At 42.6% G+C, this 12,228-nt stretch overlaps 1 protein-coding gene across 1 annotated transcript in view; it reads left to right on the plus strand.

Annotated features, from left to right (window-relative positions):
• Nucleotides 1-12,147, plus strand: part of Uba6 (ubiquitin like modifier activating enzyme 6) — a 63,726-nt gene extending 51,579 nt beyond the window's left edge. The window contains exons 29-33 of the mRNA XM_045130449.1: nucleotides 1,921-2,114; nucleotides 2,531-2,658; nucleotides 8,260-8,347; nucleotides 9,052-9,146; nucleotides 11,239-12,147. Of these exons, the coding sequence (XP_044986384.1) occupies nucleotides 1,921-2,114; nucleotides 2,531-2,658; nucleotides 8,260-8,347; nucleotides 9,052-9,146; nucleotides 11,239-11,374 (641 nt within the window). The 3' untranslated portion in view covers nucleotides 11,375-12,147. The remainder of the gene's footprint in view (nucleotides 1-1,920; nucleotides 2,115-2,530; nucleotides 2,659-8,259; nucleotides 8,348-9,051; nucleotides 9,147-11,238) is intronic.
• Nucleotides 12,148-12,228: the final 81 nt, after the last annotated feature.

A 12,228-nucleotide genomic window follows, 5' to 3' on the forward strand; every position in this document is an offset into this window, starting at 1 on the left:
GACACCCAGTATTGACCTCACTTGCACATGCACCCACACACGTGCCCACACACAACAAGTGCATGCATTTTTTAACTGGGTGGGCTTTTATTGTCCCCGCGCTTCACACTGAGAAGTCCATATAGTTGAAGAAGAATAATAGTGGATTACATCATCAGATAAAAGCCTCTTCATCTTTAACTGTGATCAAATTCATCACTTTCCTACTCGTGACTCTGCCTGAAAGTACTGAAGTCTTGATTTTCCAAATCACATTAACTGCTTTCATGGTTTTGTTTTGATGTTGTATTCATTGGTTGTGTCTTTGATAGTGAATAATTGTGAAAACAAACAGCTATTTTTTAAAAGAATTTAAAGATTCTGGTTAGCCGGTCATACCTGGTGCATGCCTATAATCAGTGAGTTTGAGAACAACTTGGGCTACATAGTGAGACCATATCTCAACAAAAAAAAAAGTCATGTTAGTAGTGGGGTCCTTGTAGCAACTAATTCCTTACACATGCTTATGTAAATAACTTATGATAGAGTCATACAGAGCTCTTAGATCCTTAGTCTCCTCAAGCACTTATTATAGAATCCAAACTAACTTGCCTACACCTTGCTAAATTGTTTCACATAATGCTTTATGTGACACTGAACTTTGAATTCTTAAAAGCAAAGCTATTTGTCATCTGTCTGTCCTTTGTTATACATATTATTATTTCCAAAACTGGCAATTTTTTTTGTATGAACCAATCAGATTTCAGAAACATGATGTAGAGTAATCTTTACAAAACACTGGCAGTCACTCATCTAGAGGTCATTCAGGAACATACTCCTAAGAGCTCATCACTGAAGTATCTTAAAACTCATCTACCATGGCTCAGGGAATTTTGCAGAACAGAGGGCAGTAAGATTGTAAGAGCCTCAGGTTGAGACATTATCCCCAGAGACGTTCCCTCCCCCCAAAAATAGCTACTGCTGCTCCCACGATACATAAACCACATCCTCATAGGGAATACCTGCAACCCACTGAGGAGTGTTCCCAACGGAATGGGGGCAGGGACAAGGGAAAAGAGTACCAACACATGATATATCCATACAAAGTATGTTGTTAATAAAAGATTTAAAAAAGAAGAAATGTGGTGTAAAACCTTAAATGTTGACATGTGTGGTGCTCATGATAGTGTGCAGATTGCCATTTGATATGGAACATTGTTAGCTCCCTCATAACCTCATCAGACGGAACTAAAGAAAACGCATGTTACAGTACGTCTGTAATCCTGTCTTATAACACCCTAAATGACGTAAGTATTATACATATTTTCTTTTCCTACTATGTTCATTCGACCATATATATTTTATGCCTATAAATCTAATAAAATTTGACTTTCATTTATTTAAAAAAAGGATTACTTGACCAGCTGATCTTGCTTATTGTTAGATATTCTACACTGATTTAAGGAATGAATTATAAGCAACACCAAAAGTTCTCTCTTTTTTTTTTTTTTTTTACAATAATCATTTGGCCACACATGATGTTGCACTTAAACTTTATTTTACTATTTATTAGATTTTCTAATATAGAAACTTCTCTAATTTAGGGGTACTGGTGCCATCCTTTTCATGACTTTTTTATAACTTCGGCTGCCTGAATTCTTGTATTTTTTTATTTGTTTAAAGACATATAAAAGAAACTAGGTGTGGCTGCACACACTTCTAATCCCAAGGATTGCCATGAGTTCTAGACCACCCTGAGACTACAGCAAAATCCAGATCAGCCTGGGCTAGAGGAAGACCCTACCTCAGAAAACCAAAAGAAAAAAATTTTATATATGTATATGTGGAAGAATCTAAGAATCTTTAAAAGTGGTAAACTGACATTGCTTTCTTTGTATCTACCAAATCACTTACTGGAACTGTTCTTCTGGTGTCTGACAGGTGACCTTCGGATGGCAGTCCTTTCGTTTGAAAAAGACGATGACAGTAATGGTCACATAGATTTCATCACTGCTGCCTCCAACCTCCGAGCCAGAATGTATAGCATTGAACCAGCTGACCGCTTCAAAACAAAGCGCATAGCTGGGAAAATCATACCTGCTATTGCAACATCCACTGCTGCCGTTTCTGGCTTGGTGAGCTTATTCCTCAAAGAAAAAAATACTTAAGCTCAAGATAGATTATAATTGTTCTTATGAATAAGGATTTTCTCGTTGATCCTTATAGCCTGCAAATAAAGCAGATACTCTTTTTCTTAAATAAAACAATCTAATGGTTACAATTAGGTATCTTCCCCTATGCTGAATGACTTTAGACTGCTTTAGTTTCTGAGTTAAATACTCACATTTTTTTTACAGGGCATAGGGTAGTTTGACCATTTAAAAATAAAATGAACTAAAAATGTACAGATAAGCATGTAAGAAGTGCATATTACTGTAACCCTTTTGGTATCTGTGCTGTTCACGAAGAAGTGCTTGAAAAGAACTTGGAGGACTCAGCAGACCTCCAGGTACTCAGAGGCTTGTCTCAGCGGGTCACTTCTGTTGTGTAGGTCGCTCTGGAGATGATCAAGGTGACTGGCAGCTATCCATTTGAAGCTTACAGAAACTGCTTCCTTAACTTAGCCATTCCAATAATAGTGTTTACAGAGACATCTGAAGTAAGAAAAATAGAAATCAGGTATGTATCAAGTTCTGTTTTGCTTGGATAATCAGAATGAAAAGGAAAAGTACTTCTTTTTCTCTCTGTTTCTTCTGCTAATTTTTGCTTTTTTTTTTTTAGGTAGGGTCTTCCTCTAGCCCAGGCTGACCTGGAATTACTAGGAAGTTGCAGGCTGGCCTTGAACTCACAGTAGTCCTCCTACCTTTGCCTCCAAAGTGCTGGTATTAAAGGCATATGCCAACACACTCTGTTCTTGCTGCTCTTTCAAGACCTCATGACCCTCATGTTTTCAGTCTCTTCAGGATGAACCAGAGGGTTCTTGCCACAAATGCTGCAACCTGTTTCAGCACTGTGCTGAGGGCTGCCTTTGCTCACTGAACTCAGATAACCTTGAGGCTTTTCTGTGTGACATGGATACTCAGACAATCTTGAAGCCTCTCTCTGTCTAATGTGGATACTTATAATCTTGAAGCCTCTCTGACATGGATTATGAGACTTGAAATCTTTTTTTTTTAATGTACATATTTACTTGCAAGGAGAAAGAGAAGGAATGTACATACCAGGGCCTCCAGCTGCTGCAAACAAACTCCAGATGCATGCGCCACTTTGTGCATGTGACTTAAGTGGGTACTGAGTAATCGAACCTGGGTCGTTAGACTTTGCAGGCAAGCACCTTAACTGCTGAGCCATATCTCCAGCCCAGGACTTGAAATCTTAATTCCACACTTTTGTGACAGAGGAAACAGATCCCTGAACTTCCACTTTTTCACATATTGGCAACAGCCAAAACTTGCATGAGACTGTCTTTACAAGAAGAGCACGCCCTGTCTTCACTCTTGTCTGTCACTTACAGTCCTACAGAGTACTGTAGCCTTGACAGGAGGTGTGGCACTGTGGTTCAAGCTTGCACATGCATTTGCACACATCAATTTATATATGTGCTAAGATAATAATTCTGACATTGTTTATGAAAACCAGCCAACCTGAATAATCCCTATGTTCATCGGTAGGTGAGGAGGGCATCCACACAGCGTCACCCCCTAGCTATTGTAAAAGACATCAAAGGGTTGGAGAGAGAGCTCGGTGGTTAAGGCACTTGGCTGCAAAGCCTACCCCCAGCGCCCAGTTAAGCCAAATGCACAAGGTGGTGCATGTTTGTTTGCAGTGGCCAGAGGCCCTGCTGTGTGTGCGTGTGCTCTCTCTCAATCTCTCTCTCAAAGACATTAAGTATGCATATGCATATATATTCATACCATCCACATGCATGCATAGGTACCCTCATATACATGTTTAACATGACACCAGGAGGAGGGTCACTGAGGTTCAGGGACAAGCCTGGAGTCGGGGTGACAGAGGACAGATGCGAGCCACACGTGGGGACGCTGTGTGTGAGCACGCCAGACCCACCGGCTTGTGCGCTAGCTGAAATAGTAAGAGAGCAAGGGCGCTCTCATGGCGTGCTCACTTCGAATAAGACGTTGAAGGAATAAGCAAAGTACAGATAGGAGCTACCACTGTGGGGCTGGGGAAATAGCTCTACAGTTAGTCACTTGCTTGTAAAGCCTCCCTTTCCTAGTTCAGTTCCCCAGCCACCACAAAAAGCCAGATGCACAAAGTGGTGTAAGTGACTAGCTTTTCAGAGACACTGGTGCATCCATGCACCAAAAAAAGTTGACAGAACGTTATCTGATGTTATAAGAAAGCAAATTATGAACTATTTTAGAATTCGTATCCCCACATATTATTTCTCTTTTTTTTATTTATTACTTTTTTAACATAGGTTGAAGTCCCATCTGCCAGTCCCCCTTTCCCTGTCAGCTCTCTTCAGTGAGGTTATTGGTATTCACTGTGGGGTAATTTGGTCCTCTGTCGCTAGACGGAACTGTGTTTACGGTGTTTCTACCCACCTTGTGGCTCTTACAACTTTCCCAGCCCCTCGTCCCATCAGTCCCTGAGCCTTGGCAGGTGTGTCATTGGTTAGTGCTGATTTCTCTGTAGTCTCTGTATTGCTGTTGCGATGAGCTTCGGTTCACCACAGGATTTGTTGCTATTTGCCTGGTGTGGGTGTCAGACGAGCAGTGGGAGCCATGCTCATGCCACCGTCTTTTCTTGTGTTTACGGAGCTTGGATCTCCCCACTCTTGTCTGCCATCTATAAGATAAAGCAGTCTTCAACCAAGAGTGAGAGTAGCTTTGACTAAAGGGGATGTTCCTAGGGACTTGAGAGGCATTTTGATGAGGCTACCCACTGAACTTGGATGGAGAGCACTGGGGCTTCTCTCTGGGTATTGTGATTATCCTGACCATGGAGTACTGACATCGTTTCCAGTACCAGTTATGAGTTCTGTCCTACTGAGCAGACCTCATGTCCGGTCACAGGGCAGTCGGTTACCCACAGGGCTTTGTGCTACTATTGCACAAGTGTGAACTTCTTGTCCCACTGGTAGATTGTGTGGATCACAGGGTCTCCTGCTCGTCCGTGCTCTTAGTGACCGTTGTCCCATAGCGTTTTCTAGTGCCATGAGGGTTTGCCAGGCAAGGACTTGTTTTGTTTTTTTCCCTCTCAAGTCCCACATTGTCGCTCAGTGTTCTGAGATGGCAGCCTATGGTGTCTTCAGCAGTAAGGTCTTGCTCTATCTGCTAACCAGGTGCTTGGCAAAGACCTGCATTTGGCAGAGGTGCCATCACACAGATCATTCTGGCCAACTGCACACTGTGGGAGTTAACCCAGACCTGGCCCTGGGATCCACAAGCCAGAGTTCATGGTTAAAGGGTTAAGCTTTCTCCAGCTCGCCTGGGCATTTCAGTCTGGTGTGTCCGCTTCCCTTATTTGGGGGTTCTACTTCCTGTGCTAGTTTCCAGGAGGAAGAGTCCTGTGGTGCTGAGTGCTTTAGTCTTTGGTTTTGCCGAGTTCCCTTCCCCGGAACCCTTCCCCACCCTCCTACCACAGTGTTCATTCCTTGTACTGGTTTGTCTGGTAGCCCTCCTCTCCTTCCCTGGCTTCTTTCTCCTGGCCTCATTCCAGTTACCATCCGCAATCCTAACGCTTTCTCCCTTTCACACTCTTCCACTGGTCCAGCTTAGAAGCCATATATGAGTGACAGCGTGTGATGATTGTCTCAGTTTGTGTGACCTCACATCGAATGATTGGCATTTTCCTGCACATTTCATTGTTTCATTTTTCCTTACTGCTGAGTAGAATTCCGTTGTGAAAATGCACCACATCTTCATTATGCATCCAGCAGCCGATGGGCATGTGGGCTGATAGAGCAAGTATCTGGAGTAGAGAGTGGAATCTTTAGGGAAGATGCTGAGGAGCGGAATAGCTGGGTCAAATGATAAATCACTGTTCATCTTTTCCAGGAGTCTCCCGTACTGATGTCCATAATGGTTGTACAAGTTTGCATTCCCACTACGAGTGGATAAGGGTTCCTCTTTCCCCACAGCATTGCCAACATTTGTTGTTATTTGAGTTTTTGATGATTGTCATCCTGTCTGGAGTAACATAGAATCTCAGAGTTGTTTTAAGTTGTATTTCCCTGATGGCTAAGGGTGCTGAACATTTCTTTAAGTGAGTTTTGGTAATTTGTATTTCCTCCTTTGAGAATTAACCTGTTCAGTTCTATGCCTCCAATTTATTATTTTTTTTTTTTTGGCTTAGTTTTTTTGAGTTCTTTGTAGATTCTAGATAGACATTAGGCCTCTGTTAGTGGTAAAGCTAGTGAAGATTTTCTGCCAACCTGTGGGTTGTCTGTTGGCTCTGCTTGTGGCATATTTGTCTATACAAAAGCTTTTTAGCTTCATGAAATCCCATTTGTTGAATGTTTAATTTTCTGAGCACTAGGGTCCTATTCAGGAAATCTTTCCCCACTCCTGTATCTTGGACAGTTCTCCCTATCTTTTCCCCCTAATTGTTTTAGAGTTTCAGGATTTACATTAAGGTCTTTAGTCGATTTGGAGTTGACTTTTGTGCATGGTAAAAGGAGTGGGTCTAGTTTCATTTTCTACATGTGGTTATCCAATTTCTCAGCACCATTAATGAAAATGCTCTTTTCTCCAGTGTGCATTGTTGGCTCCTTTGCCAAAGATCAGGTAGCTGTAGTTGCTTGCACTAAGGCCTGGATCGTCTGTTCTGTTCCATTGGTCTACATGTCTGTCTTTGTGCCAGTGCCATGCTCTTTTTATTACTATGGCTTTGTACTATAATCTGAAGTCAGGTGTGGTGATACCTCCTGAAATGTTTCTTTTGCTAGGGATAGTTTTGTGTGTCTGAGGTCTTCTGTAGTTCCATCTCTCTGTGAACAAAGTTGATGGAATTTTTACAGATATTGCAGTGAATCTGTAAATGGCTTTTGGCAGAATGGCCATCTTCATAATGTTGATTCTTCCAATCCATGAGCAGGGGAAATCTTTCCATCTTCTCGTATCCTCGGTGTTTTTATGTTTTCATTGTATAATTCTTTGGCTTCTTTGGTGTGTGAAATTCCAAGACATTTAATTTTTTGTGACTGTTGAAAACAGGTTAGGCTCACTGATCTCTTTCTCCATGTTTTCCTTTAGTGAATAGGAAGGCAACTGGTTTTTGTGTGTTGATTTTGTAAACTGCCACTTTGCAGAAAGAGTTAGTCACAGATGCTTTTTGGAGGCGTCTTTGGGGTCACTTACACAGCATCGTGTCGTCTGCAGATAGGCTTGTTTGACTCCTTCTGTCCACTTTGTGCCTCTGTTTCCTTCTCCTCCCTGCTTGTGCAGCACTTCGAGCACTGCACTGAAGAGCAGCGGTGAGAGTGGGCGCCCATCTTCTCCCAATCTCAGTGGAAACTCTTCACGTGTCCCCGCGTAGGCCTGAGGTGCTGTTGCACTTAGGTTCACCTTGCTGGCAGAAAACACCCGACCAAGAGCAGCTGGTGGGAAAAATAGTTTATTTTGGCTTACAGACTTGGGAAGCTCCATGATGATGGCAGGGGAAAACAGTGGTATGGGCAGAGGGTGGACATCACCTCCTGGGCAATAGCAGATGGACAGCAGCAACAGGAGCGTGTGCCAAATACTGGCAAGAGGAAGCTAGCTAGAACCCATAAGACCACCCCCAACAATAAACTATTTCCAGGAGGCGTTAATTCCCAAATTGTCATCAGCTGGGAACCTAGCATTCAGAGCACCTAAGCTTATGGGAAACACCTGAATCAAACCACCACAGGTGCTTTATGTATAGCCTTTATTAAGTTGAGATATGATCCTTCCATCCTTAGTCTCTCCAGCATTTTGATCATGAAGTGATGATGTATTTTGTCAAAGGTCTTCTCAGCTCCTATTGAAATGATCATGTGGTTCTTGTGTTTGAGTTTATTTATCCCCACATTAATTTCTAACTAAATTATAAATAGTAGGCCCAAGGAACATTACTAAAGGGAAGAAATTTGAAGTGCTTTGTTCTAAGCCAGGTATGCTAGCGCACACCTTTAATCCCAGCACTCGGGAGGCAGAGGTAGGAGAATTTGAGGCCACCCTGAAATTAATTACATAGTGAATTCCAGATCAGCCTGGGCTAGAGGGAGACCCTACCTCGAAAAACCAAAACATAATAAATAAAATGTTGTGTTCAATTTTTCTGCAACAGAAATGGAATATCATTTACAATTTGGGACAGGTGGACTGTCCATGGAAAAGAAGATTTCACGCTCTTGGATTTTATCAATGCTGTCAAGGTACAATGTTCATTATTCGCTTGGTTCAGTAGAGCACAGAGTCTGCTTTATGTGCACAGTGGTCCCTCTCGCTGTGGGAGTTGCGGGAAATGGTAAGACATCCAGTAGTCCTGAGCTCCTTACCCTCTGTGTGTGCTCCTGTCTGTACAAATGAGACAGAGAGGCCAACAACAGAGTTATGACATTTACACTATGACAAAAGTCTCTTTCCAGGAAAGCAGATTGTCCTTCTGAAGTCAAGCACTCTCACCTCTATCAGGAAGAACTTGGCTTCCCTGGGTGTGTGTATTGTCAATACCACTGCTGCACCTGGGGCCATCCTCACATATGAGGCTTGTTAGAGCCCCACAGCAGCTGCCTGAGCGAGCGAGCCAGTGACAGTGCGGTGTGGGCGGGCTGAGGGGGCCGGCGTGCGTGTGATGATAGGCGGATAGTGTGGATATGACAGTACCGAGAATGGCATGTAAGTTAAAATTTGGGGTGTATATTTCTGAAATTTTCCATTTAATATTTTTGGACTGTGTTTGACTGTAGAAAGTGAAGTCACAGGTGATGGAGTTACTGCTGTAGCTTTCAATCTACAGGTTCAGTGGATGTTACAATACTGTTTAGTGTGAGATTGTTACTCTTGTGTGGAACATAATAACCAGGCATTGTAAGTTTGGGGGAGACCTTGAGTGTTTCCCTTCTTTGTTCCTTTCTAGGAGAAGTATGGCATTGAACCAACGATGGTGGTACAAGGAGTCAAGATGCTTTATGTTCCCGTGATGCCTGGCCATGCCAAAAGATTAAAGTTAACGTATGTATTAAACATTATATTCACAGGGTTCACAGGAATCAAAACATCAGCTGAATACACCCTGGAAAGTAAAATAAAGCTATTGAAATTCAGGTCAAAAGCATTACTCTTTCTAATGCCATTAGTTAAGATTGAATTGACAGTCCAGCACTCAAGAAAATCATAAATTTATTATAGATCATTTCAGATCTTCAGCAGTCCTCAGTAGATATGCCTTTTATATGGAAATAGAATAAGCTTGTGAAACAGGTATAGAAAAAAATGCCAAATAATTATGTATTCAATGGAGTTCTGCTAAAGATGCGTGCTATGTGTCAGGTTCTGTTGCAAGATTGAGGATGTAGCAGTGATCAAAATACCTTCCTACTTGACTTTACAAGGGTGTCGGGTGGTGGTGCACACTGTGAAGAAAACAAATGAAGAGGTACAGTGGCATTTCAGCAGAGATGGACAGGTGGCCAAAGAAAGCCAAACTCTCTACAGTTGTCTGCGAGGCTATCAGAGGCTGCCCCTAGTTATCCCTCCATGGCCTGTCCTCACTTCTCTCCCCTCACAGTGCTTCAGCGACAGTAGCCTCCTTAGTCTTCCAGTCTTCTTAGTCTCCTGCGGTCTCTGTGGTGCCCTGGTGTGGGACTTTGGCTCAGGTTATTGGGATCATGACATCCTCTGGTCTTTGTATTTCCTTACCTCGAAAAACCAACAACAAAAAAACCTGTATGATCTGTGCGGACGTGACACTGCAGTGCAGGACTGAGCTGTGTGGGTTTAACAGTGCAGTGCGTTTCCGCAGCCAGTCTACCCACTCGCTTCATGCTTCCTTCTCTTTACTTCCTCCTAACACCACTGTATCATGGCTACAGCATATTTCCTCGTATTATTTATTGTCTTTGTCAGTCCCTCCACCACTCACACGAGCACGTTTCCCAGAGTGTAAGTCTACTTGGAACTTCAAATACCTGCATATAATTGTCCCAGGAAGTCCTTATATGACTAAGTTTAATCTCGGTGTGGTTTTCTTTAACATCCTTACTCGTTTTGATTAGCAACAACGTTAATCCCCTCCACTTTTTGCTTCTCTGTGCATGCAGTGTCGTGCAGTGTGGCGCCCCTATGCTGGCCTGAGGGAGGAACCCCTGCATGTAGTGGCTGAAGCAGAGCACCCAGTGTTCCACACCGTTGCTCTTCTGCCTGTTTGTGTTTTGAGCTGAAGTCTACTTATTCTGGAGCTTACAGGGCGCCAAAGACTCGGGTCTACAGGACTGGGGTTTCCAGCATGTGCGGCCATGCCCGCTGTGTCCGTGGGTTCTGAGGATTCACACACTAGCAGTCTTAGACCCCCTCAGGCCCTCACAGTTGTGCGGGAGGCACACTTAACTGCTGAGCCATCTCTCAATCACTTTTAAATTATATCCATCTTATTACCTAAAAGAATTTAAGGAAAATTCTTTACGTAAAGAACTATTATGTTAGCTGAGACATTCAGTTGCCTTTTACTTATTTTTCTTTAGGACCCCTGTGAACCTCTTGAGGAAGTTAGCAGCTGCACTTAGAATTCCTGTGTGATGTGCTACTTAGCTATGAGTGCAATGTGGTCATGAAGTGAATTAATGGAATGCAAAATTTGCCACAGGTCTGGAGAGATGGCTCCACCATTACAGGCACTTGCTTGCAAAGCCTGACTGCCTGGGTCTGATTCCCCAGCACCCACATAAAACGAGATGCACAAAGTAGAGCGTGCATCTGGAGTTCATTTGCATAGCAAAAGTTCCTGGAGCCCCCATTTGTTCTCTATTCATATTCATTCTCTCTCTCCTCCCCGCTTGCAAATAAATAATAAAAATAGTTTAAAAACAGATCTCTAAACTCTGTAGAGAATATGGAGAACAACTTTTTAGTAAGTGATTGGTATTCATCATTTCACAAGGTGGCTTATTGTTAGGTGAGTGTTGTGTATTCAGAACTGTTAATAAAGAGAGTATCTTAAGAGCAGTTAAGTATTATATCTTGAACTGTAGGTACAATTTGAGAGCCTCTGGGTAGTGTTAACTAGCAATAGTTCTTTCATTTTACCAAACTTACTCATTTGTCTTAGAATGCACAAGCTGGTGAAACCTTCCACCGAGAAGAAATACGTGGATCTCACTGTGTCTTTTGCCCCGGACACTGACGGAGACGAGGACCTGCCGGGACCACCCGTGAGGTATTTCTTCAGCCACGGCTCTGAGTAGGTGTCTTGGAAGGTGCTCCAGAGTTGACTTAGGAGAGTAGTTCAGGAGCAAGATCATCAGCTCGTGATACTGCATTAACGGAAGGAGTCACCAGCCGCTGCATGAGGGTTCCAGAGCACTTGGAGCAGAGCTCGCAGCTGCTTTGAGCTGGAACCCTTTAAAACAAACACTTCAGGGAACCTGCGTATCAGGTCTGCGGATGGAGAGGAACAAAACGCTCATCTATGACCACAGGAAATAGGATGAAGAAATTTAAAGCAGCAAGTGCAGCTATCCAAAAAGTTTCATCCTGTTTTATGATTTTCTTTCTGTTTAGTATCTGAGACCCATTTTTCAATATGAGTAGTGTTTGGCACTCAGACTTCTTCTATGTTCAGGCTTTGAAAATGTAATATACTGAGGAACAGAGGGCTGGTAATGGCAGGAGAAGAGTGGGTCTAACTTTCCTGTCCCTTCTTACTCCACACAGTGCTCAGTTCTGTCTCCCCAGGCCAGGGTTTTGTTGGTTCCTCAGTGTTGTGAACAGGGAGCATTTGGCCATAGGGCACCTGTTAACTGGGACTAAATGTTAACAGTAAAACATGGGCTCTGACAACCCTCTTAGAAAATCCGTGAATGTGAACAGATAAGTGTGGCTAATCATTTTAAGTATGCTTTTATTTTATTTAGCTGGATCTCTAAACTTGTTATAGTGTATAAGGCTGAAATGTTTTTTTGTAAAGGGAATATTCTAGGAAATCGATGGAAATTAGAAATTAAAAAAATTATTACTAGTGGAGTCTTTTTTATTCTCTTTCAGCAACTTAATGGAGAGAAAATAGAATATTTTTTTGTTCATTTTTATTTATTTATTT

Source organism: Jaculus jaculus, chromosome 11, assembly GCF_020740685.1.
Source record: "Jaculus jaculus isolate mJacJac1 chromosome 11, mJacJac1.mat.Y.cur, whole genome shotgun sequence".
In the NCBI taxonomy this organism is placed as follows: Eukaryota; Metazoa; Chordata; class Mammalia; order Rodentia; family Dipodidae; genus Jaculus; species Jaculus jaculus.